Source organism: Dipteris shenzhenensis, chromosome 30 (genome assembly GCF_047967505.1).
Source record: "Dipteris shenzhenensis isolate YYH24624 ecotype China chromosome 30, Dip_SZ_1.0, whole genome shotgun sequence".
Taxonomy (NCBI): domain Eukaryota; kingdom Viridiplantae; phylum Streptophyta; class Polypodiopsida; order Gleicheniales; family Dipteridaceae; genus Dipteris; species Dipteris shenzhenensis.
This window is the reverse complement of record NC_141625.1, coordinates 8,806,026-8,833,351: the sequence shown is the minus strand read 5'-3', so window position 1 is coordinate 8,833,351 and position 27,326 is coordinate 8,806,026. Positions and strand designations below refer to the sequence as shown.

The following is a 27,326-nucleotide window of genomic DNA, read 5'->3' as shown; positions in this document are numbered from 1 at the left end:
CCGATTCGCAGGTGCCCCCGATTCGTTGGTAGACCAGCTCCTCCATTTGCTGGTTATTCCTTTCAGCCTGGTATCCCTTATTGGTGTGAGGTTGGATAACAAATTACTTCATCATCTTGACCTCAATGCGTCAGCCACACAGATCAAAGCCAAGCTCAAAAATCTTTATGCCACATCTGCTAGACCTGACCGACGAGCTTTATCTATTCTATCGCATGATCTATCACTCTCTTAAGTAATAGATAATGGTTAAGAGAGACTTTTACCCCTCAGCTTCAGCATCTCCAAGGTACTCTCCACCTCCTTCAGCTCCCAGATATCCTCCTGGGGGTACTCAGCCCTGGGTTGTTTCCCAAAAATTAATGAAATAAACGATGTGTGTTGAGTCAATAAAGATCCTTTGCCTTCGATAGTCCTCCTAAAATGATGTATTGATTTTATATTTATGGTGTGTGGCTCCATGTACCTAATTAGTCCCTGAAGTCAAGAGAAGGATGTACTGTGGGAGACATGTATTGGCTTTGATAGGTCTATTTATCAGGACTGGCATATGAGTTCTAGGATGTTGGTGCATTGGTCTCCTAGACCTCTGAGTGGGTCATATATCCATGCATGATGAGCCTCTAAGCCATGCTAGTTAAGCCTCTGAGTCTATACCATGCTCACTAGCCTCTGAGCCATGCTCACTCTCTGAGTTAGCAAGGGAGCCATGTCTGGTTCTAGACCATCATTGCACAATTCGATGACCATCATTGTCATGTTCTTGGTTCCACACACCTGCAGAGGGGGAGGCTTTGTCTATAGGAATCCTGATAACAGCCTCCCCTAAAGTGGAGGGAACAAACCCATCCTCCATATCAAACTCTGCCATCTCTGCCAGAGCTGCTAAAGAGTTCATGTGAGCCAAGTCTGGAATCAGGGTGCGCAAAATCCCTGCATTCGGTACTGTAAAAGAGATAATCCCCTTACCTCTATCAAGAGAAGTAACATGATGATGTGAAGAGGAAGGGGGCTGCTGAGGTGGAAGGTCAGGATACTATCTATTAGTGTGACTATCAGCTTTAAATCTCATGAGTGGGTAACCCCTCTTGCTCTGCAACTGGGGGAAGAGGGATCACCACATCAGCACCAGAAACTGTGAAAGGGATGTCACCTGCCTGTAAAGATGAATGGTCCGTGGCACCAATGGCGTCCTCCTATGCAAAAATAGGAGCGATAATTCTCACTGGTATCCAACGGGGGATAACAAGAGTAGGACGTGCTGAAGGTCCTAGACGTCCTAATACTGAAGGTCCTAGGCAAGTGGCTGGTGCCAAAGGTCCAAGACAATCTATCAGAGGTGTGGTAGCACGTGTCGAAGGTGCAGGACGTGCAGTCTGTGCCGAAGTGGTGGTATGAGAACGAGCGCACCAGAAGATCTTTTGCGTCTTTTTTTTTTCTTGGGCAATCTTTGGCGAAATGGGCGCTAAAGCATGATATGGTCATCCGTCATGTTAGGGTCAGAACCAATGACCCTCACTCGTGGTACCCCCTCATATTTGATTGCCTCTGCTGCCGAGGAGGGCATACCAGGAAGGGGGGGAATCTCTGTGACCAAACCGTGCACGGCTCTAATAGAGGCAAGGAGTTGGTGGTCTAATTGTGGAAGGCCAGGGAATCTAATGAAAAGAGAATTGACCCAACTATCCTCCTCCACAGGATCAAAACCCTAAGAAAAGGGCATCAAGAATATCCTCCGAGAGCTAATTGCTAAAGGACTGGCCTTAAGCACTGTAGCAGCTGAATCCGGAGAGTCAAAGAACACCTGGAAGAAACCTTGTCCAAGCAAGCGAACATCTGTGAAGTGACTTGCGAGATCTCCAGGTAATGCTGACAGTATCCAATCCCTTGCTTGTAATCTGGAAGGATGGGACCCATGGATATGTGCAAAAAGAGAAGTGGAACACTCAACCTCAGTGTCTTTCTTGAGCTGTTGCAACTCGTCTTTTGAAAAAATAATAGTTTTTGCAGCTGGTGGAAGCAAACATTGATTGACTGAATGGGGATCCATTCATTGATCAGAGTGGTGAGGCCGACTCAAACACGATTCGTCTCCATCCGACCAAATAATTGCTCATAGGATAAGGCTAGGATGAGGAGAAAGGAGGCTAGAATAAGGAGGAGATAGGAGAAGGAGGGGGGCTGAGGGGGAAGAAGAGAGATAGGGGAGGCGAGAGTGACGGGAGAGAGGGGGATGAAGGAGGCTGATAATGAAGGAGGGGGGGAGAGGCTAGGCGGAGGGCAAGAGGGCGGGAAAGGGGGCAGCAAGTGGCGAGGGGAGAGGCGAGGAGAGGAGGCAGCAAAGGGAGGAGGGAGAGGAGGCAGTTGGGGCAGGAGGGGAGGTGGGAAAAGGGGCAGCAGAGAGGTGGGGAAGGGGCAGGATAGGGGGCGAGATGCAAGGCAGGCCAAGGGGAGGAGAAGGGGCCAGGAGAGGGGGCAGGCAGGGGTGGGGTAAGAGGCAGCAGAGAGGCGGGGAGGGAGCGGGGTGAGAGGCCCGGGAGAGAGGGAAGGCAGGAGCAGATGAGAGGCAGCAAAGAGGTGGGGAAGGAGCAGGCTGAGAGGCGGGCTGAGATGGATGGGAGAGAGGGCAGGCGGGGGTGGGAGGAGAAAAAAAGAAAGAAAAGAAAGTTTATTAATGTCCACTGGAGACCTAAAAAGGTCTATGGGACAAAAGAGACCTGCTTATACATCAGTACAGAGAGGGCCATAGGCAACCTACCTGGGAGTATCATCAGATTCCTCCAAAAAAACAAAACACATAGAACATAAAACATAAAAGGAACTAAGTACTAGGCTATGGAGTGGCCATTACATAAGTTTAAGACTGAGGGTCTTTAGATTTTGTCTTAAATTCTCTAATCACTGCAAGACCGTCACGATATACTGCTCATTTTCCTGCTTCCCTGGCTGCCCGAACCTTAGCAAGCTCTGTAGCTTTGTTCTTCAGTTGGGTTCTTGTAAGCTCCTCAGCAATCCATATCTTTGTCCCCTTCAGCTTATAGGATTGTCGTAGAATCCTCTTCCTGAGTGTCTTCGAGTTGAAGGTGATGACAACGTGTCCATTCCTAGGCGATAAATAAACTGGGGAAGACTCCTCTTCATCATCATTCTTGTCATCAGTTGGGCTTGCTGACCAATCAATGGCCGGGACTGCTGCCTTGATTCTGTCGATTGCCTCCTCGAAAGTGTCATCCTCGTGCTGCCACTCGGGTATTCCCCCTATTCGAATCTTCATAGCATTCTCTTTCCGAAGGTGATGTTCTTGGATCTCTGTTTGGATGTCAACCTTGGGTTCAGCTGTCACTTCACCTGGATGAGCTCTCTAACCGTGGAAATCAGCTGTAATGTTTGAGGCAGGGAGGGGGGGCAGCAGAGAGGCGGGCTGAGAGAGACATGTTTATTTTGAACTAACACTGGTTGTGATTTCAAATAGATGGGAGAACCAGCAGGGACAAGTCCAAGAGCGAAAGAAAAACAAAAGTTTGCACCAAGTGAGAGAGAAAAAATAAACACTAGCCAAATCTGAGACAGTGGTGTCAAGAAAAAATAGGTGACATTTGATGGTCCTTATTTACACAAGACAATATGAAATAAAACTATAATTGGTGGAAGAACCACCAGGAACAAGTCCAAGAGATGAATAAAAGAAAAGTTTGCACCAAGTGGGATGTCCAATAAACACTAGCCAAACCTAAGAAACGTTTTAAAAATGAAGACCTTTGAGGTGGGAAAGCAAATCCCGCGTGAAAGTGGTAGGCCCTAGGTCACAAAAAAATGTTTGAATTTATCAGACAATTTACCTCATAAAGACATTATGAAATTGATTACAAACACTTGGATTTAAACAGGATGCCTTAAAAGACATCAGCTAGACTAAGAAATATTAACAATCACATGTTTCATTCAAAACTTTAGATGAGCAGAAAAAAATTAAATAACTGCTCTAACAATTGGATCTCAAACCAGACCTGCCAGTCAGGTTGAATCACAGCAGCTGATGGTGAAAGTTTGCTGCTCAATTTGCGCTTTAGTCCTTCAATCTCTTCACATTACAAGAAATCAAGTCTACTACTTCAATCTATAGGAAAATTCAAGAAAAGAGCAAGTTCTGTAGGCTTAGCAAAGCTTACCATTCTCACCAGGCTTTAATCTTCCACCTGGCAACTTGAAGAAGGTATTAGCAATCTGCAGCAGCAGGACATGTGGATGGTTATGCTCTTGCACCTACAATCAGGTAACACTTGATGTTATTTTCTTCAGTGTTTCAAAATCATTGGGGACTGACAGTCATCAAGGTTTTACTCAGTTTTGTCCATATCAGTGTTGTTAGCTTTGAAGAAAGGAAGTTGCCCACTTTATAGTTAGAACAATAAATGTAATGTGCAAGAAATTTTAAAAATAGCACGGTCATATGCTGTTCTAACTATTCACATCTATGCAGATTCATGTGAAAAAAATTTCCCAGCATCCTAGACTAAATAGCCATCAGAGTGTGTACAATATCTTTCCAAATGCTGGCCAAGGTATGAGCTGGGTGGACCTAGGTGCCATTCATAGACTTTGTGCATTTATATCTCCAAACATTCCAGGCAGTGATGCTCGCTACAATCTCCCAGCAAGTGTCCGCTGATGCATGTGGAAGTCTGTACTAAGAACAAGGGACGACATGAAGTTGACAAAACATCATACATCTTGGTGCTTCAATGAGATATCCCAAGAGGAGACCTAACTCATAAAAAATCTGAGGCTTAATAATTGAGAGCCAGGCCATTGAAACCCAAGTAATAAAGAACGGGGTGGAGAAAAATGTGTGCAGCAATTCTGCTATCCCAATTCAAAGGATCATGGCCTGTCTTCACTCCCAAAGTCAGTGCTGAAGAGACTCGACAGCTGATAAGCACTGAGGATAGCTGACGTGGATGCTTGTGCCTGGGAAAGCACCCAACCATCTAATATTTCTATGTTGTACCCCATCTGTAGTGGCCCCCTCCAAAGGAACAACTGCATTTATTTTAGAAATCCTCCTACCATTCCCTCTAAGGTGACTAGTCATTTGAAGTCTGTGCTCTTAAAGAAGACTCTTCAAAACCTTCCAATAGCCCAAAGAACAAGCATGACCTCTCTCCCACCTAGACCACTGCAAATTCCACGAGACTAAGAGGTCTACCACTCTCATCCAAAATATAATCTCCACATAATGGGCAGGATACTCTCTGTGATGAGTTCTTGAAGCTCCACCAAGCGTTGACAGTAGCAACCATAAGAGGAGAAGGAGACATCTTCAGCATGTACAATAAAAAGCCACCTAGTGCTATCCATCCAATCACTGCCTGAAGAGGGAGCGCAGGACCCTATGCACCGGAGAAAGAAATCTTTCCAAGGATCCTGACCTGACACAATTCCCTTGAACGTGAACGCAAGCTTGCTTGACAGTGACCTTTTGGTCTAGCCAGAGGAGCTCTCATGGCAGCTTCCTCGACTCCCAGAGCTGTGAGGATTTGTCTCTCCCCCTCGGACAAGTAGCAGGTTCAGCACACAGTTCAATCTCTCCAAGATAGAGCAGTGGTAGGCCGGATAGTAGGCTTGACACCATCAAGGAGGCAGATTCATGAGTGGCTCCAGGCAAGCTTAACCCTAGAGGGTGACCACATTCAAGAGGTTACTATTTATGGGAGGGACGTCTTTCTATTCCAGTTGAGCTCCTCAAACACCACCCAGGCGCTCGTGGAGCAGAGTCCGATTTTCCTAGGGCCACACCTAGTTTACATTATCCCTTGGTACCATGGTTTCACGGTGGAGGATATCGCCACGACACACCATGTACCCCGCTTCCAATGACGCTTCGCTTTCTGGGGCTCCCGAGAGAGTACAGGTCCATCCTTCCTTCATAGGGGGGGCCTTTGGTACAATGTTGGAGTCCCCGCCACGGAGATTACGACAACTTCAGTAGTGACAGATGATGGGGTCCCCAAGCTCAGGTTAGTTGTCGAGCACCCGGAGGCCCTCCTGGAGGTAATCCTTCTCGAGTCCCTGGATGGGGGGTCAATTTGGCAAAGGGTGGAAACCTCTGGGCTCCCTAGGTAGTGCTTGTGTTGCGGACAGCTGGGTCACCTAGCCAGGGAGAGTGTCCTAGAGGGCAGGAGAGACCCCCCTCCTCCCACACAGTTTCGACAGAGTCAATAGCGAGAGAGGCAAGAGGAGAGGGACTAGCACGCTCCTAGGCAGACCTAGCAAGAGTCAAAGACTCACCTACAGGTCCCCCTCCTGTAGGCAGGAGGGTTCCTGCTTCAGCACATGTTCCCGTGAAGTGATGAGCAGGCGGGCATGCAGTCTCCACTGCTTCCTCAGGTCTCAAAGATACAGATGTCAAACACGCCCCCACAAAGACCCTCTCAGGAGTTAGAGGAGGTGAGGCAGCACCATTAGGCCTCAACACAGACGCAGGCGCCCTCATCGGCAGCGGCCTCCCTCCCCACACCCTTCCTCCCCCCCAATTTCTTCCCCCCTTCCCCTCCCTCTGCCACCCCCTCCTCGTCGCCCCCTGTAACCCCCCCCTCTTCCCCCCCACTCCCCTCCCTCCTACCCTCGGAGGTCATTACCTGCATCACCCGCTCCCCTCCCCCCCCCCTCAGCACCTCCCTCTTCAACAGTGTGGTCCACCCCTCCCTCCAACCACACCTCGCCAAGCCCCCCCACAGCCCCTCTCCTACAGCCCCTCTCCCAACGTAGTAGGCGAGAATCCACCAGCAGAGGACCACAACCCCACTCCAGGAGTCTGAGGGTAGTAGGACACTCTTGTAGGGCCTGGACCTGAAACTGACACCAGGACTCCCCTACCACGGGAGTTCTGGCATTTGGGACCGTGGAACTCTCTAGCCATTCCAATCTGTCTCTTGACTTGAAAGTCCTCATTCTACAACCCCGCAAGGGGGGCTCTTTCAGCGTGATCAAATCCCGCACTCATCCTTTATGGGGTATGGAGTTTGCCTCCACAGGAGAGGAGAGATGTACTTTGGAGATGTTTGATGCCATGATAGAGGAGCAACTGTCCCACATGATGGACGAGTGGATGGGGCCATATGGGTTGAACTTGTGGCTTGCCTATGGATCATCAACTTTCTTCTAGCTTGGTTTCATGCCTGAGAGACCGAGCTCAGGGCTGGCAGTAGGAGTGATCCGGCTGCCCCAGGAAGCCAAGATTCATCCATCACAGCAGCGCTGAACGCTTCAGCAGTGTGCAAAGGCGTTCTGGACAGATTTCTCCTTCATGATGCATTGGACTTGAAAGGTGGGCATTGAGCTAGTGACGACTCTAGTTTGTAGGTGCACGGACACGCATTACTCCCCCTCAAAGCCCCCTTTGAAATCGCAAAAGTACGATTGTTAGAACAAGCTCCCACACATAGGCGGGCCTTGTTCCCTTTGGCATCCTCCTAAGGACAGTAGTGAGTTGGAACGTGCATGGACTCCACGATTGTGCACGCAGTCATCCACAATATTTGATCCTAAGTCAGGAGCTGCAGCGAGCAGAAGGAGGGAGGCCAGTTAAACTCCTCTTGATCTAGGAGCATATGTTCACAGTGGCAAGCATCGAGTGCCGTCACCACCTCCTTCTCAGAAGGGGGCCTGAAGTCTGGTCCCCAGCCGTTGGTAGGAGCGGTGGGGTTTGTATCTCAGCCTCGAGGAAATGGAGTCTGAGGTCTTGGACCAGGGAGAGTTGATCACATGCAGGGCTGTGTGGATGGGCCAGGAGGTCTCAGGATCGGGGTCCTGAACATCTACGCACAAGCGTGTAGACAACACCGGCCAGCCTTTTGGAGAGGCCTGACTGAGTGCCTCCCAGATGTCGACTCATGAATTTTAGGAGGTGATTTCAACAATCTAGAGAGCTCAGAGGATAAACAAGGGGGGACTTCATTCTTTGAGATGCCAGCAACAGAGAGGAGCACCTGGGAGCAGTTTGTGTTTGCGATTTGTGGTTGAGACCATAGCGGGAGGTAGAGTTCACTAGGATTTCAGGCAGCCTACACTTTTCCTTTGGGGAGAGGAGGCATGATGGGCTACTGGAGCGACCCAACCATTTTTATGTTGGGGATCGGGCTATGCACGGAGGGGGATCCAATGGCATCTTAGCGGGTACTACAATGTTTGATCACTCTCCGATCATCCTTCACCTAGGCCAGCCTTTTGGAGACGCTTGATTGAGTGCCTCCCAGATGTCGACTCATGGATTGTAGGAGGTGATTTCAACAATCTAGAGAGCTCAGAGGATAAACAAGGGGGGACTTCATTCTTTGAGATGCCAGTAGCAGAGAGGAGCACCTGGGAGCAGCTTGTGTTTGCGATTTGTGGTCAAGACCCTGGCGAGAGGTAGAGTTCACTAGGATTTTAGGCAGCCTACACTTTTCCTTTGGGGAGAGGAGGCATGACGGGCTACTGGAGCAACCCAACCATTTTTATGTTGGGGACTGGGCTATGCATAGAGGGGGATCCAATGGCATCTTAGCGGGTACTACGATCACTCTCTGATCATTCTTCACCTAGACCAGCCCCGTTCGGATCTCCCCCAAAAGGGGATTCACATCCCAGGCAGCCTGTTTCAAGACAAGGAGGTCCAACACTCCATTGCAGCGATCTGGCAACAGGGACCCCCCACGGGTTGGGCAGCCTGGGTAGCAGAGGCGGTCCAAAGGAGTAGCACAAAGCTACAATCCCAGACTCTTGGGAGGAGGCATGCCCTACAAGAGAGGGAAAGAACACTGCGGAGGGATTCGGCCTCCATAGAGAGTCTCACAGAACAGGTTCCCTGGTCACAGTGGCTTAGTGAGAGATTTAAGGTTGTGAGATTGACCTTACAAGAGATGGAGATACGGAGGGTTGAGTTCTCATTGCACTCTTCACAGGCCAGATGGGTACAACAAGGGGACAAGATGACTTGACATTTTTTTTAGGTCACCGAGCCACGCTCACCAAGCACGCAAATGCAATGATTGAGAGATGCATCTGGCCATGTGCACATGGACCCCCAACATATTTTGCAGATGACAAGGGCTTCTTCAGACAGAGGAGGAGACCCTAGTTTCCAAAGAGGCGGTGTGGGAGCAGGTTCCAGCGGTGCTCTCTCCAGATGAGCAGATGTCTAGAGGCTCCCTTCATGGATGAGGAGCTCAGGGAGGCCCTCAAGGCCCTCCCCCCTCAGAAGTGCCCAAGGGAGGATGGTTTGACTCCGACTTTCTTTCGTTTCTTTTGGGAGCATATCTGCACCTTGCTCTTATAGGCTTGCCAGGAGATTTTTGACACCGGTTCTCTCCCACAGTCTCTAAGTCACGGATGGATTTGCTTGCTCACAAAAGGAGGGGACAAGACAAACATTTGATAGTGGAGGCCAATCACCCTACTGGACGCTGCATACAAGATCTCGGCCAAGGTCTTGAGTTTGCGCCTGAGATGATCCCACCTTCTAGATATCATCCACAACACACAAACTAGTTTTGTCCAGGAATGTAGCATCCTGGATAACATTTTTCACCTTCATGGAGGCAGTAGATTGGGCTAGAGAGGAGACACAGCCTCTCACCATCCTTCTCTTGGATTTCGAGAAGGCATATGATAGAGTGGAGTGGTTCTTCCTTGAGGGAATGAGAGGAGATTGGGCTTCTCCAAATGGTGGATTCGAGGGGTCTCAACACTTTATGCAAGAAGCTCTAGCCAGGTGACCATTGGATGCCACACACGAGAGGCATTTCCTTTATCCCGTTTGGTCAGATAGGGCTGCCCTCTTGCCCCTTACCTCTTCCTTTTTGTTGCAAAGGCCATGGGCTATTTCCTACCTCTCAAGCTACTGGTCTTTAAGGCATGAAGCTCCAGATTTGGCAAGAGGAGGAGCTGCTAGACTCAGAGTTTGCAGATGACACAACTTTTTTTGTGGAGGGGTCAGTGGCGAGATGGTCAAATGGGGGCTCTGGCCATTTATTGTGAGGCATCTGGGGCATGGATCAACTAGCCCAGCTTCTTCACAAGCATGGAGGAGGTCTAGGAGATCCGAGATTGGGGGGCAAGGCTCGACTTCCCGTGGATCCCACGCGGATAGACATCGAGATACCTAGGGTGTCAGGTGGGGCCGGATATCACGGTAGAGCAACAGATTGCCCCGGTTCTAGAGAGCGTTCAACGCAAGCTTCTATATTGGAGCTCGGGCACTCTCTCCTTAGCAAACATGGCCCTTGTGGTCAACCAAGTTTTCCTTGCTACATCCTGGTACATCGCATCCTATTGGTGCTTCCATAGAGGCTGCATGGGACAGCTCAAATGACTGGTGCGCAACTTCCTATGGGCGGGGTTGGATGGCACATGGAACACTAAGGCTAGAGTGGCATGGTAGACAGTAATCCTTCCACAGGCTCACAGTGTCTTGTGGATCATATGACCAGGAGATGCAATGCCAAGCCCTCCTCAACAAGCCAGTGGTTTGGGGGCTCACTCCCGGCACAAAGCCTTGGATGCTCCTCCTATAGAGGGGATTTCTCAGGAACACCCCTCAAACAGGTGGACAGCGGCAGCAGTCCTACAGATGGATGTTCTCGAAGGCACCACTCACAGGGAGAGGATCCCCCTTTCTGAGGAGCTTGATCAAGGTGTGCGCAGGGTTTCAAGAGGAATCATTCGGGCCAGCCCTTCGTGTAGAGGAGTTCGAGAGACAGCCTATTCTCTGGCACCGAAGGTCAGGGATGCAGATGGTCGGATGCTAGGATAGAGGACACACATTGGATGGGCACAATGGGACAGTGGCCCAACGAGATTCTTTGGGGCCTAGAGCCGCCTCGCCAGGGATATAGAGGCTAGAGCTCAGTCACTTGCCCACTTGCGCAGAGTAGGCCTACACATGACAGAGATCGATTCAATGATCCCCCGGTCGTGGTGGAAAGGGCTGCAGAGCCCTTGGACCCCTCACTATGGGGATGGGCAGTTCCCACGGACGGGAGTGCCTCTTAGGGTACGTTTTTTTAGGGAGCACCAGGGCTTCATCCACCGCAGGTTCTATAGGGTGGAACCAGGGGGGCTTCTACAGAGTGAGTCAGAGAGGGAGGCGGAGGAGCTGGTAGCCCTGGAGGACAAAGTGGCAGAGGATCAGGGTGGTCCGCTGCTTGGGTAGAGAGTGGCATATAGACCCGACTACACTATTTTCCAACCCAGAGGGAGCAGTCTGGCGGCTTTGGCTGTTGGAGGGCAGGTCTTTGAGGGACATCCAGTGGGACCCGGGAGAGTGGTACTGGTTGGTGCGGGTGAGACACTCAGACAGGATAGAGGAGGTGCCCTTTTTCTCTTATACAACCCACTTTGGTTGACGCATCTGGTTGGAGGCAGCAGGTTGGACTCCATCGAGGGCGCGGCATTGGTTGGAGCAGGAGGTCCCCAGGGAGGTGGTCAGCCGCTTTTGGCCACGTTTATGGTCTAGTCTACGGCCTTAAAAGATCTCCTACTTCTTTTGGATGGTGGCCTACAGTTGACTACCCATTGGTCCCTGGCTAGAGCAGAGGAGGATCGATGGCAGATGTGCCCGCTGTTCAAAGGGGGAGCTAGAGACAATCCCACACTGCCTATGGAGCTGTTCTATGGCACAGAGCATTTGGACGACAGCGGTCGAGATTGTGGCCAAGACACAAAGAATGCAGAGAGATGAAGTCATCTAATACATTCCCTTCCACCTCTTTTGTCTGTAGTCAACTCCACATAATGAAGTCACCTGCAATCACCCAAGAACTAGTAATAGGGACCCAAGAGAGGAGCTCCTTCCAAGAAAGAGCTCTTTACCCTTTTGTATTGGTGAGAAAGCCAACCTTACATCCATCTATCAACAAGATAATGCATTGATCCCTAGATGAAATAATGATGCCATGGAGTGCAGCATACCGAAAAGTATCATCGGCATAGATTTGTGAAGTAGCAATAGGCTTGACTTAGAGATTATCTCAGATTACTAAAGAGACTTTTGGTGATTTTGGGATCACCGTTGAGAAAGATGCTACTAAGACTTCTGTACAGGCTGGCACAATGCATCATTTGACCAGCTACGTCATCAATTATGTTAAGTTTTTATCTCTCCAACCTAGCAACGGCATGCGCTCTCGTAGCATTGGCCTACGGTTAGGCTTGCCCAAAATGCCCTTGTCACCTAATGCAACGAAGAGTTATTATTGATTGGGAATAACAGTTGCCTCCCACGGGTGATAAAAAAGGTTGACTAAATCCATCTTGAGACATGTGTTTAGTGAGGATGAGATTATTGATCCAGCAAAACCTCAGTTGACAACTGCCACCATGCGGATAATGTCAGCATTCCAGAAAAATCTTAAGGGGAAGGCCAAGCAATACAGGGGCTCTGCGTTAACACAATTTTCTAGATGAATAATATCCATTACATGGTCAAATCTGTCCCAAGATCAGAGACTAAAAAGATGCTAGGAAAGGACTGGGTGCAGAGACATCGTCGTATTGTCCCGTAACCTGCACAGAATTATAGAGCATTCAAGGATTGACTTCTTTTGGAAGCGGTGGTCTAGGAAACGATGGTTCTAGTAACATGCACATAATTACAGACGTGTTGCCTGGAACAAGGTTCTTCAAAACCTTAGCATTCAAGAATTTACTTCTTTTGGAAGCGGTGGTCTAGGAAATGATGGCACCATGAGCACTGGTGTCTATAGGGGTTTATCGAAAGAAAGATTGAAGTCTTTCAACTTGCAATTTGAGGAGTTGCATCAGAGGAAATCTCAGTGGTTTGTGCCAGACCTTAAGCTGCTGGAGTCTGTTTGTTTGCTTGTTGCAAAAGTGCTTTTACCAGCTTATTGGTCCTTCTTGAAGCGTTTTTTCGCGTGGTAAAAAACATAAGGTTCACAGCTGAAGATTTGGGAGGAATGATTGGAGAATTCTTTGAGGGGAAATCCAAGCATATCAAGAATGCCCCACTTGTATGAAGCATTGTCTAATCCAAGTTATCTGCCCAGGCGTCGTGATATTGTTGTGGCAAGAAAGAGAAATGATTGATTACAAGGAAACAAGGTGGAAGTGTAGAATGCAAAGAATGGTAGAGTAACTAGTGTACTAAGGCTTATAAACTAAGGGAAGTACTTTGTGGGCATATAAACATTGCAAAGATTGTAAGTATGAAGAGGAAGCAAAAATATGGGCACTATTCATTTGTGTGGAGTGCCGTGTATTCCACGTACTACTCTATCATCATTGTTGCTGTAGTTCAACATATTCTGAAGGGGACTTTTGACAGCTGGATTCACATGTCATGACCAGATATGAGCTGCTTTTCTTCATTCTATTGTTGTAATTTCTTGTTACAGCACCATTGCAATTTGATGACAAATTTCCTTTGGACAGGGTGGATTGAAACAAAGGGCAATTTACGTTAGTTTATATTTAGCCTAATCAGCCTTTAAATGGCCTTGTAAATAGTAGTACTTTTAGTAGGATGGCCTAATGTTTCCATGTGGCATCCTAGGACAGCCATCCCATAAGCATCGTGTTAATTTGTCCAAATACACCGATAAAAGGGGGCCTTGTTGTTTCTTGTACACAGAACTTGAATCCGTTTAATGAACAACACTTTACAGCTGAGCCTTCTTGCTCTAGGCTGAACTAATAATCTACATCCTAGTCTGTTGCCCATGCAGTCCCTCACAAGCCATGGATGCCCACAAGTTTCCAGGTATTCTCATTGTGATTATGCATTTGGATACTCATGATTACGTGCTGTTTTGTTTTTTGGTTCCTAGCTGCTATCCCTAGGCTTCTCTAGCTAGTTGTTTAGGGAAGATTTAGCAAGCCTGTTAGCTGGCTTAGCTTCTCCTCTAGTTTGTTTTGGGATTTTTCATCCACCTTCTTGGATTTTTCATGCTTCACACACACAATACATTGATACCTTGAGTCCTTGTATTCATGAATTGGTTCTTTCATACTCAATAGAAGTCGCTTTTTTAAAGGAGAAACAAAAGGAAGCTATCGAAATATTTTTCACCAAAGCATAAATAGAGACATATTATCAAACATGCAAATTCTTAGATTACCAGCATTATTCCTTCCACGCTAGTTCGCATTCCCTCTTTCATGTAGCTGCAAAAATAAAAGGCATCAATCAACTTATGATATAACACTGAGTCATTCGACAGCTTATACATATGCCAACAACATTTTGCGTTGTGAAAACATCAAGTATAGAAATAACCCATTAGTTTGGAAACAAGTCGAAGAACCATGCATATTAGTGACTGATTGTGTTTCTCTTGGTTTGAGTTCATCTGAAATGGATCCATTGTGACCTGTAATAGTTTCCACGTCTAAGGATACTTCTTATAGTTTGCATATCTTAACCAATTAGAACTAGATATCTGATAATAAATAGAAGATTTAATGAATAAGACATCTTTTTCCTAGTTCTTTCAGTCCTGAGAGAAAAGTTAATTTCTTACCAATAGTGCACGTTTATTCTTGGAATTCCATCGTTGTCCAAAGCTTTGGTTTCTTTTTACTATTTTTTCTTATCACAGAAGGTAAAACACTCGTGAGGTAACATCTTTGACACTTCCCAAAGTATTGCAAGCATGGAAGGTGGTTATGTTGTGGGTACTAGGGATGTGAATATTGTAGGAGGATAAAGGTGATGGAAAAAGGAGGTGTGAAATTGAGGGGAGGGTTGTGTGGATTCATTAGAGTGAGAGAAAGCTAGAGAGAGCGAAAGAATGGAGGGATTTGGTGGGGCTAGAGTGAGGCATTAATAGAGGTAATAAGAGAAGAAAGTTAGGGGCAGTGAGAAATCAAACGGTTTGGATAATCAACTTCGAGCAAAGACCAGCAAGAAGCAATCCAAAACGCAAAAAAAACAGTTCTGAATGCTCAAACTCACCACTACATTTACAATGCATACAAAATGTGTTTAGTTTTCCAAGTTAAGTCTCCCCCCATGCAACATAATTGCCAAGGAATATCACAACACAACTTCGAATGCTGTTTTTACTGAATCTTGAAAATCATGAATGGCCTAAAATTGATCAAATATGCAAGAAATCGCCTAAGATTGATTAAAGAATGTTGAAGGGGTGGGTTGAAATACTTGTGGAAGTATCAATGCTGGCATAAGGCCACGCTTATGTAAGGAAGCGACTCCCCAATGCATTACAACTCTACTCAAAGCAATGCAAACGCTTAAAAGTTCCATTAGAGATTGAAGCTACGTATTGCTTTAGTCTCATTATGCCTCAAAATCATGATGCAAACACCATGCGGACACCAAGCGGACAAAGCTTAAGAGGTCCAAGACGAGGAGACACCAAGCAGTGAAATACTTTCACAAAGATAAGCGAAAAGAGAAGACACCCTTTGTAATGAGAAGCTTCATCTACTTATAAAGCAACCAGCTCATAGCCCCAAAAACAATGTTGCCCTTCTTTTTCCTATGGAGTCTAATCCCCCTCTCCTGTTGGTAGGGTGGTTCACCTCCATATTTTTGCCTTGGATGCTCATCCTTAGCCAGATATGATTGAGCATTGGGTGTCCGAGCAATTATCTCCCTGAATGGTTGAGCTACCTTTCATTAGGGGAGAAATAGGGTCTCAAAAGGGCCTCCAATTAGTGTTTCCTAATTTCAAGGGATTAGAGAGGGATTTGAGGTGTACCAATGAGAGTGCTTCTTTGTGTGGGACACTGGTATGATGTGTTGTACAAAAGGACATGTTCAGCATTTATGGTTGGGGAGACCTCTCACCCATGGTTCACACCCATGGTCCTTACTCCTAGCCATTGATCTAATCTCCAATCCAAGGGTCATATTCAAGTTTATGGTAGAGCACTCCCAGCTATTAGATCAATGGGTAGATCCAAGGGAGGGGATGAGGGAAAAGTGTGCTTCAATCTGGTCCATGGATCAAGGGGTGGATCCAAGGAAGGAGATGAGAGTAAAATGCGTTCCAATCTGGGCCATAGATCAAGGCGTGGATCCAAGGGAGGGAATGAGTGCAAAAGGCACTTCAATCTAGTCCATAGATCCAAGTTAGATCCAAGGGAGGAGGTGAGAGAAAATGGCACTTCAATCCGGGCCATCCAAAGAGGCGCTTCAATCCGGGCTCTTGATCTTGGATCTTCATCTCCACCATCCAAAATGCGCCTTCATCCTAGCTCTCCAAACAGGCACGTCCATCTAGGTCATTGATCTTGGATCTAGATCAAGGGTGCACATGAAAACGTGCCTTTTCCCTCTTAATGAGGCCTCCACAAAGTCAAACCTTACCCTCCCCTTGTTAGATCTTGCCACTTGGAGCCCACCAAAGCCATCCTAGGCCTTTGATCCATCCACCACCCATCTCCATCCAAAGGCCAAGGTTGATCAATTTCAAACCATGTCAGTTGAGTAAATGCTAAGGGGACCTTAGCCCATGGGTTACCATAGTGGTTCACTTGTAATTAAATTAATCCATTTCTTAATCAATTTCTTATGAGGCCCTTTTGAGACCCCAATTTTCCCCTAATGGACTGCTCAATGCCTTATGCCTTGTGCTTGCATACGGTGTCAGCGTGTGCAGCTCCCTTGATCATTCATCATGGGAGAATACACTCCCATGAGTCCATCACATTAGTCTTCAGTGTCCCCTTGGCCACGAGGACTCGCTTTTGGGCGGTTTTCAACCTCCTAATTTGTTCTCAACCTTAGGCTGCCTCCCCATTGGTACCAATTATGCAACCATCCTCTAACTGGCAAAATGTTGTGGTGTCAGCGATAATCTCCCCAAAATCTAGAGGGTCAATATAGTAATCACCATGGGAGAAAAACCACATAGGGTTAGGTATATTGATCTAGCAAATGTCATCGATATATCTAAAGGGATATTGAAACCATTTCAGAATATCCCATCTGCCTTGTTTGGCCAGATTAATGCAGAATTTGTACTCAAAGTAAAACAGGTATAGATTGCACCAAATAGGTGAGCACGATAAGCCCATAGGAATTCCCATCTTCTGCCTCCAGGTCATGTTGTCCAGTTGTATGTACATGTTTGAGATAAGCCATGAATTAATTTTAATGACAGCTACTATGACATCCCCACTGACTATATGCATAGGTGAGATGTGCTTTGAGGCAAAAAAACACAACAATGTGTCTCAAGTACATCAAGCATGGCTATTTCTCGAGGGTTGCCCTGACACAAAAATAAGGGCTGGTAGGGTGGCCAATTTAACTCGAGTGCCTTCCAAGGAAAAGGCGGCCTCAATCACAAGAAGTCTGTCCAATATACCAAAGTTGAAAACAAAAGGATTAACAAGAACCAAACAAGACTATCAAATCCATGGGTACTCATCAGCGTCGTATGTTGGGCCGGTTACAATCCGCTGTTTTTTCGGAATCAATGAAACCTACCACCAGACTCAAACTTCGGATTTTTGTTCATAATGTTGATGACTGAGGTGTAATGTAATCTGATCATCGGATTTTTGTTCATAATGTTGATGACTGAGGTGTAATGTAATCTGATCATCAAGAACTTCAATATTTCAACATTACATTTCTTGTTAGAATGACACTACCTAGTCTGTAAGCTTGAAAGAGTTATATGTTTCGTTGAGTTACCTTACCCACTTTGTAAGAACTCATGACAATCAAGAAAAATGCATTCAGCTTCACAGTATCGTAAGTTTTGAGCACCATCTTGGTTACTTCTGGGTAGGGCTGCTTTAGATGCCTCTGGCGATCTATATCGGCGACTGTTAAGATTTGGCATTTTACTTATGGACTTTGAGAAAGCCTATGACACAGTAGTCTGGGAGTTCTTGGAGGGTACCCTGCTATGTTTTGGTTTTCTAGATGCTTGGATCAGAGGGGGGTTTCCCTTTGTACAGATTAGCCCACAAATAGGTACTTATCAAAGGGATTAGACAAGACAGATTTTAGATCTCTAGATCAATCCAACGGGGATGCCCTTTAGCCCCATTTTTGTATTTATTCATGGCTGAAACTATGATAATCTTTATGATATTTCAAGAAGACATTCTTGGGCTGTCACTTCTCTCAAACACGATGAGAAGCTTCTAGATAGTGAGCTTCCAGATGACATGGCTGCTGCTTGTTGGGATGCCAGTCCGCAAACTCACCTCCTTCATGCCAGCCTAGGTCTTATTCTATAGTGCAGCCAGTGCACATATTAATTGAAATAAATCCAATGGTTTTTGGATTAGTGAAAAGGAAACCCCAAATTAAGGGGTTTATTTTGGCTTAACATGGACCCAGAGGGATGTATTTGTCAGATATTTGGGCTGCCACATCAGGGTGGGCATCTCTTCTGAACAACAGTTTGCTCCAGTGTGATCAAGTATTGCTGGTCATACTTGGTTGGTTCTCATGTTAGAGATTCCATCACTTAGCTCAAAAGAATGATTAGAAATTATGGAGTCGTTCAGTGGATACCAGATCTAGGGTGGCTTAGAAGACCTTGATTGCCCCTTTGCAATCCAAACCTGCACAGCAAGACTTTGCTATGCAGTTGGTGGTGGTCTTATGCAGAGGCAAGAGACTTGGAAAGACCTCTATTCAAAGCATTGGTTGATGGCTCCAAGATCCACCATCTGGTCAGATATGCAGGGGCCTTCCAGAGCTGCTACTGCCAAGAGGTCTACTTTCCTTACGGAATGTAGAGGCTGTCCTTCATTTCAGAGGTTACTCTAGGACTGGGGGGACGAGCATTTTCCGAGCGAAATCTTCCGAGCGTCCGAGCGAAGGAAAAAAAAAGCTTCCAACTATGCAAAAATATGACAAAAATGGATCAGAAGAAAACATAGTTTCACTTAGAAATATGAAAAGTATTATAGGAATGCACGAATATTTATGTGAATCTTTGGGAATGGTGAGAACATAATGGGATGGCTTTCGAAGAAACCCACATGTAGAGTAGACATCTCTATGAAAATTCCCTTATGATCCTTCTTACAACTTTTTACTTTAATAGGGGGTGACATTGAAAAACCTCTCTCACCCTATCTTCATGAAAGGGTTTCTCCAAAGAAAACTCATTGAAGCAAGCCATCAAGGTAGTTTCGCCAACGAAACCCCTTTGAACAAGGTCTTTCAAGGTAGTTTCGCTGGCGAAACTACCTTGGACAGCACTTTTAAAAGTGACATAACTTTCACATCCAATGTCCAAATATAGTCATTCAGCCACTCAAATTGATCGGAAAACCCCATTTGAGCACATCTATGGGGTTATATTTTGGAAAACCTTGCATATATAGTATTAAATATTACATGTATTTTATGAGAGTGATATATAAGCCCAAGTTAATACTTATTTACAGTAATTTAAACTTCTGTAGAAACATGTCCATAAATATGTTGTTATTAATACTATAAAAACACTTGAAAGATATTGCCATATGATATAAATGTGTTTAATAAGTAATTATTTATGTATAATATTATTATGTTGAGAGTGATTATGAGGGACGTTTCTTAAATGAATTATTTTTCAATACTTTTTTAAGGTAATAACAAGGGTACAAAGGGATGACTATGAATAAGAAGATTTATGTTATGTAAAAATGAATGAGTGACTAGTTTGTATATTTTTATGATAAAGGGATCTAGTTCTAATGAAAATAAAAGTGTAAAAACCATGTTTCCTAAAGAAATACTATTTTTAAAATCTCTTGAAAAACACGCTCGTATAAACTTGCTCATAGGTTTTTGCTCGTAAAATTGACGCATCCACTGGACTGGGATGGGACTTTCAGCCTTAGTCCTGGTTTTTTGGTTGAGTAGCGCTTTACCTTCTCAGTTTATTTGCATGCTATGCATGATGTATTTCTTGCTTTGAAAATCTTTGCTGTTGTCTTTTTTTTTCATACTTAAATTTTAATAAAATTATTTTTCATAGAAAATAAACTTGGAGATTATTCCACATATACACCCTATGTAAATCTCCATTCAAGAAAGTACTAGCCGTCAAGGATGTGCAGCTAAGGCAAGGATGGTCCTGATGGTTGCCATCTTTGTTAGGGCAACAGCTTTTAGGTGGTGAAATCATCCTTCTACCAATATACACCCTTTCGCAACCTGTTTGACTTTGTACTTGTTTAATCTGCCATCAATGTCTACTCCATTTTTGAGCACGCATTTGGTTCCAATGACACCCCACCAAGCTAGTCTGGTCGCTAGATTCCAAGTTTTGATTTTGAGTTTGGAGTTCACTCCATCCTCATGGCCTCCTCCCAATGTGTGTTCCTTTCGATCCTTCAAAATTCTTTGCTTGTTAAATATCAAACAGGTATAACCTTTGTGAGTTTGAAAATCTTGTGGTCCTCTTTGTAGCATCTGTACTTGGCTCAAGGTCATCAAACAACGTACCAGACTTCTGCAAATTCTTCATGTCCCATCAAGAAAGTTGTTGAATGTGCCCACTCTTTTTGCCCTTAAGGCTTAGGGGTTCTTATCTCTTTTGGACTAATTCTTCTCCACTTCATCTCCATGGCCAATGAAGCATAATACAGATGTTCCTCCAACCTTTTTTCTTGTCTAGGACATGAGGTGCAGTGTGTAGAAATCTCTGCTATGATATATCCAATACTTGAGTATCCACTAGAAAAGTTCATACATCAGGAGACTTTCTACTGGTTCTCTCTATTATTCAAAAATAGACTTTATAAGTATGATAAGGATTTGTGGAGCAGCAAGTATTCAACTTCGTAACAATAACCATGGGTAATCATACCCTGAAATTACAGATTTGCATGAGCATCAGCAGCCTGAATGCCCCAACACTCTTAATTTAACAACAGCCCCATCAACGGGATAACAGGAACCTTACAGCCATGCAAAAATTAACTGTGTTGCTATTAGGCGCATGAACCCATCCCAGTTGAATATTAACGTGTGTTAGATGCTCACTCAAGAGTTGATCTTATAAACACAAAATTTACTGATCTATGCTCAGCCCATCCCCTTGTGTAGGTCTTAAGCCTCAACCAATGCTACGGTTGCAAGCACATTCAATTTGTTGCTATGATCTAACGGACACTATATGTTTTGTGAAATATTGAAATAAGCCTTCTAGGTGTAAGAAAATAATACGACGTCTGTGCTCAACAGATAACAGGATCTCATAAGCAAGAGAGAAAACAAGATAGTATGGAGAATAAAAAATTTGATTACTGTAGAACTGATACAATAGATGGCGCTACCTCCCAGCCGTGCGCTCCTGTGAAAGAAGCTTCGATGGCGTGCTGGAAACAGTAGAAGACGGAGGCTGAATGCTAAGGAATCAAGGTTGCTATAGCCAGTGATGAAATGGGCTTCACGGGCTTGCTCTTATATAGCCACCAGTTGTAGTTGGTTAGGCTCAATTGGGTGGCTGACCCACCCAATTGGGTGGCCAGTCCACCCAAAACGGTCGACTGGGGGTCGGTCCCGAAATAGGCCACCGACCATACGATAGAACCGGTGCGCAAAACATAGCAACTAACCTACGATCTCTGTTCGGCCCACAGCCATCCGGGATCATCTGAGGCTCCAAACGGGCCCTGCAACCCGAGAGTGGGCTGCCCTGGGGAATGCTCCGTCTATCCTCAGTGCGGTCAGTCAAGGGATGCCTTCCCACACTTGCATGTAGCCTAGTTGGTGCTGTGCCAACTCTATCTGAAGCTGTCCAGCCATCAGGCCACACATGGCCCCCATCTGGTGTCCAAACCAGGACCTACCGGATAACCGAGCTACTCAAATGCCTTCTCCTCATATGGAGGGCTTACAAGTAGAGTTACAAGTAGAGTTAGCTAGTTCCCACGTAGTTACATTAGAGTGGAGCATTGATATCTAACACCCCCCCTCAATGTCCACCTGCAAGCCTGCAAGTGAACTTACTTTTTCGGCCCAATGCCAAGTCGATGAAGATGCCTCTCCAGCAAGTCTCTTCCAAGAGCCTTCGTGAAGATGTCTGTAGCATTCTCTGTAGTCAGACAGTACACTAAGTCGACCTCTCCATCCATGATGAGCTCGCGTACAAAGTGATATTGAATCTCAATGTGTTTTGTGCGAGCGTGGAACACCGGGTTCTTTGTAATCACCATGCAACTCTAATTGTCACATGATAACTGTGTAGGCTTGTTCTGCACTGCACCCATATCCCCCAAAATCCTCCTCAACCACACTGCTTTGCAAGAAGCAAAGCATGCAGATTTGTACTCGGCCTCGGTAGAAGAAAGAGCAACTGTGGGTTGCTTCTTGCTGACCCATGACACAACTCCAGATCCAAGTGAAAAACAGTACCCTGTCACTGATCTCCTGCTGTCCACGTCTCCTGCCCAACCCGAGTCACAGAATCCGGTCAAGATGTTGCCCTTGGTATAGGTGATGCCATTATCAAGTGTGCCTTTGATGTATTTCAGCACCCGCATCCCTGCCCTCCAATGGTTCTCCCGGGGCTTATTGGAAAACCTACTTAGTACACCAGTCGCAAAGCTGATGTGCGGCCATGTGTTGCACAAGTAAATCAAGCTGCCCACAAGCCTTCTGTACTTCGCTTCTTCCACCAGTGGTGATGAATCCTCGTTTGAGAGCTTCGTGTTAACCTCCATAGGGGGTACCAACTGTCTTGCACTCAGCCATGCCAAATGCCTTCAGTATCTCTCCAGCATACTTCAGCTGTGAAATGAAGATCTGTTTCTGCTCCTGCCAAACTTCAATCCCCAAACAAAAATGCATCAATCCGAGGTCTATCATTTCAAACTCTCTTCCTAGCAAATGCTTCGTCTGCGAGATCTTCTCTTCATGGTTCCCTGTTATGACAAGGTCGTCCACATAAAGGACCACGATCATACACCTGCCTCCTTCTCTGAAGATATACAAATTTGCATCAGATGGGCTCCTCCTGTACCCGTTTTGGAGAAAGTAGGCATCAATTCGCTGGTACCACGCTCGTGGAGCCTGTTTCAGCCCGTAAAGTACCTTCTTCAGTTTGCAGACTTTACCTTTTGAACCGGGGATCTCAAAACCTGGTGGTTGTTCCACGTATACCTCCTCCTTGAGATCTCTTTCAAAAAGGTAAATTTCACATCCATCTGAAACACGGGCTAACTTCCCTGGGCAGCTAAAGCCAAAACACTGCGAATTGTGGTTAGTCGAGCTGTGGGAGCAAAAGTATCTTGATAATCAAAACCATGTACCTGTGTAAATCCTTTTGCCATGAGCCGAGCCTTGTACTTATCCAACGTGCCGTCGGACTTGTACTTGATCTTGTACACCCACTTGGTTCCGATTACCTTGTGTTTTGGTGGTCGATCCCCAAGTGTTGTTCTTCATTATGGAGCCATACTCTGACTGCATAGCCTCCATCCACCTATCATTGCCCTGTGCCTCTTCACTCAAGACACTTGGGTTCATCAACACGGATCACTTGTGTCATCAAAGCATAGTTGACCAAGTGTTCCTGCGCCCTACTTTGCTCCTCTAATCTCTTGGACCGGCGGTGTTTGGATGGTTCCTCCTCAATGGCTGGAGGCTCTCTGTTGTCCAAAAGCTACTTTACCCACTTCGAGAATGGCCGTTGCCGTTGTGGTTCTGCAGGCTCTTCTTCATCTTCTTTGTCTTGAATCCTCCCAAGCACCGTTGGGGGAGTTCGGTCTGCTTTTGGTGGCAGTACTGGATGGATATCCTGGTCCTGGTTGTCTAGGAAGGAAGCATCCTCCTCCAATTGATGCGGCTGTTCTGAGAAGACCACATCGCGACTTACAATTACCTTCTTGGTAACAGGGTTATAGAGACGGTAACCCTTGGCCTCTTCACTGTAGCCCAAGAAAATACACTTCCGGCTCTTCAGTTTCCATTTGGTCCTAGTAGCATCAGGGACATGCACAAAACAATCACATCCAAAAACTCTGAAATGTGCAGCTGAAGGTTTCTTACCAGAAAAGACTTGCAGTGGAGTCATCCCGTTCACAGCCTTCATGTAGCTACGATTGAGGATGTAAACTGTAGTGTTACATACTTCAGCCCAGAAAGTCTTTCCCTTTCATCATACTCCGACCCATTTCACAGATGACGTGCATCTTGCGTTCTGCTACTCCATTTTGCTGTATGTAGCGGGGGTTTTTGCCTCTTGATCCCATGACTTTTGCAGTAACTTTCAAATTTAGTCGATCTGAACTCTCCACCTCTGTCTGATCTCAGCTTCTTCACCTTCCTCCCCGATTCTTTCTCGACCATTACATGCCATTCCTTGAACCTACTAAAAGCCTCGTCTTTCGTCTCCAGGAAGTATATCCATATCCTTCTACTGTAGTCGTCAATCAGCATCATGAAGTAGTAGGAACCACCCAAAGCTTCCGTCTCCATCTTTCCGCAGAGGTCCGTGTGAACGAGCTCTAAAGGAGCCTTTGCCCTGCTGGCCTCTTTAGGAAAGGGCTGCCAATGCTGCTTGCCCATCATGAAAGCTTCACATACATCGGGCAGATATGGAATTTCTGGTAGGTCTGCAATCATTCCACTTTTATGCATCTCCTTCAAAGAACTAAGGTTTAGATGACCAAACCTCTCATGCCACAGCTTAGTGTTCTTCACATCCGCTCGAGCACTGAAAGCTGAGAGTTCGTAAATGTTGTTGCACCGTGTACCTTTACCAATGACCTTTCCTTGAAAATCCAGGATCTGTGCACCATTCTTATCGAATTGAACTTTGAGGTCCCGATCCGTGATCGCAGAAACGGACAACAAGTTCCTCTTGATATCTGGCACATAAAGAACATTGGACAACTGTTTTACAACTCCATCTGACTTGAAAGCAATCGTACCTTTTTCTTTTGCTAGACATTTTGCATCATTGCCGACTGCTACCGTGATGTCATTCCCTACCGGCTATAGAGAGGTATACCAATCCTTCCGGCTGGTCATGTGGCGCGATGCACCACTGTCGATGATCCAAGGTACAAACTGCCTCCGTGCAAATCTCCTCAATTGCTACGAACAGCTCTATTGGTACTGCTTACGCGCTGTTGCTAGACTCTTTCTTTACTCTGTTCTTCTCATCTGCAATCTTCTTGCGGCACTCATTCTGCTTGTGCCCTGCCTTGTTGCAATAGAAGCACTTGATCTTCTTCTTTCGCTTTTTATCATAAGAAGAAGATGGGTTACCAGAGTCCTTACCCTTACCTTTCTTTGATCCGGTCCAGAAAGCCGAATCTTCTCTAGTCCTCGTCTTTTGACGCATCTCCTCCTCTAGAAGCATCGCGCTGAAATCCTCAAAGTTGAGGGGTGGATTTTTGTTCTGCGTATTCAGCGCCGTAACAAGACCGTCGTACTTTGGTGAGAGAATCAGTATGCACCTTCGTGCTAGATTCTCGCTGGTGATGGTGATGCTAATCATAGTTATCTGATCGCGTAGATTCTTCACCCTGGTGATGAACTTCTCTGCCGCTTCAGACTCAGACAACTTCGCATTCGCGAGTTGAGTCTCTAGATTCTGAATCTACGTCTGATTCGTGGTCCCGTACTGGATTTTTCAAGACCGTCCATGCCTCCTCCGCTGTGGTGACATGTTGAATTAACGCCATGACAGAATCACTAACACTGCAGACAATAGAACACAACGCATCTGCATTTCTTCTTGTCCACGCGAGAATCTCATCCGCAGTTGGTACTATCTGTTGTCCTGCATTGGTTGCATCCAGTCTCGGAACTGGCCTCACGTCCACCTCAGTAGCACATATGCGCTTAGGATGGTCTTCATCTTGAACTTCCAGAGAGGATAGTTAGAGCCGTCCAACTTTCCGCTTTCGCCGAACGGTGGGATTCGCAGTCTTGCGGGCTGGGCCATCTCTCACAATCTGCTCGCAAACAGAAACGCACTACCAAATCTTCTTGCTAGAGTCCAGGCTCTGATACCATGTAAGAAAATAATACAACGTCTGTGTTCAACAGATAACAAGATCTCGTAAGCAAGAGAGAAAACAAGATAGTATGGAGAATCAAAAATTTGATTACTGTAGGACTGATACAATAGATGGCGTTGCCTCCCAGCCGTGCGCATCTGTGAAAGAAGCTTCGATGGCGTGCTAGAAACAGTAGAAGACGGAGACTGAATGCTAAGGAATCAAGGTTGCTGTAGCTAGTGATGAAATGGGCTTCACGGGCTTGCTCTTATATAGCCACCGGTTGTAGTCAGTTAGGCTCAATTGGATGGCCGACCCAGTCTACCCAAAACGGTCGACTGGGGTCGGTCCCGAAATAGGCCACCGACCATACGATAGAACCGGTGCGCAAAACAGAGCAACTGACCTACGGGCGCCGTTCGGTCCACAGCCATCCGGGATCATCTGAGGCTCCAAACGGGCCCCGCAACCCGAGAGTGGGCTGCCCTGGGGAATGCTCCGTCTATCCTCAGTGCGGTCAATCAAGGGATGCCTTCCCACACTTGCATGTAGCCTAGTTGGCAGTGTGCCAACTCTATCTGAAGCCGTCTAGCCATCAGGCCACACATGGCCCCCATCTGGTATCCAAACCAGGACCTACCGGATAACCGAGCTACTCAAATGCCTTCTCCTCATATGGGGGGCTTACAAGTAGAGTTAGCTGGTTCCCGCGTAGTTACACGAGAGTGGAGCATTGATATCTAACACTAGGAGCATAGGTCATAATGGGCGCACTCAGTTCTCAACATGAGGCTGTTGTTAGGACAAAGTCCAATTGATTTTGGATTCCGTTCCTCTTGCATAAATTCATGAATGGGGAAGACATATCTTCACCTCCTCTTACGCCTCTTACGAAAGTTACCAGGAATTGAGAATAGAAAACTGGAACAATCTTGTGAAGAAAAGGGTGACTGGTTAAGCATATCTAGCTTTCCATAAGGTATCCCAGGCATTACTTAACGAACATCTAATCTAATATGTGGCATCAGAAGGGAAACTCTTTGGCGGATAGATATCCTCTATGTATTCATTAGTCAAAACATCTCAAATCGATAGTTTCCTTTTTCCAAATCACCCAGCTTCCATTGCTCCTTGGTTTGGACAAGCATTACATGCATTGTACCCGAGCTATATTTCGACTTGCATGTAAAATGCTACCAACTTTCCCTTGCACTTCCAGGCGTAGCAACCTAGCGCCACATTCATGTGTTCGTCATGTGTATAAAGGCCCCACAGTTTTTCAATTAAGAGACTACAATCATCCAAGCTAGTATTGACTGGCAAGGGCAGATGTCCGCATTTTAGTGATTCATGTTCATGAACCCATCATAAGGAATCGCTAGGAA

General features: G+C 46.1%; 1 protein-coding gene across 1 annotated transcript in view; it reads right to left on the bottom strand.

Annotated features, from left to right (window-relative positions):
- LOC147881681 (pre-mRNA cleavage factor Im 25 kDa subunit 2-like) overlaps positions 1-27,326 on the bottom strand; it is a 103,403-nt gene that overhangs the window by 75,268 nt on the left and 809 nt on the right. Inside the window, exons 2-4 of the mRNA XM_087401230.1 lie at positions 14,115-14,160; positions 4,170-4,263; positions 4,008-4,081 (exon numbers count right to left, since the gene is read on the bottom strand). Coding sequence (XP_087257356.1) covers positions 4,008-4,081; positions 4,170-4,263; positions 14,115-14,160 — 214 coding nt within the window. The remainder of the gene's footprint in view (positions 1-4,007; positions 4,082-4,169; positions 4,264-14,114; positions 14,161-27,326) is intronic.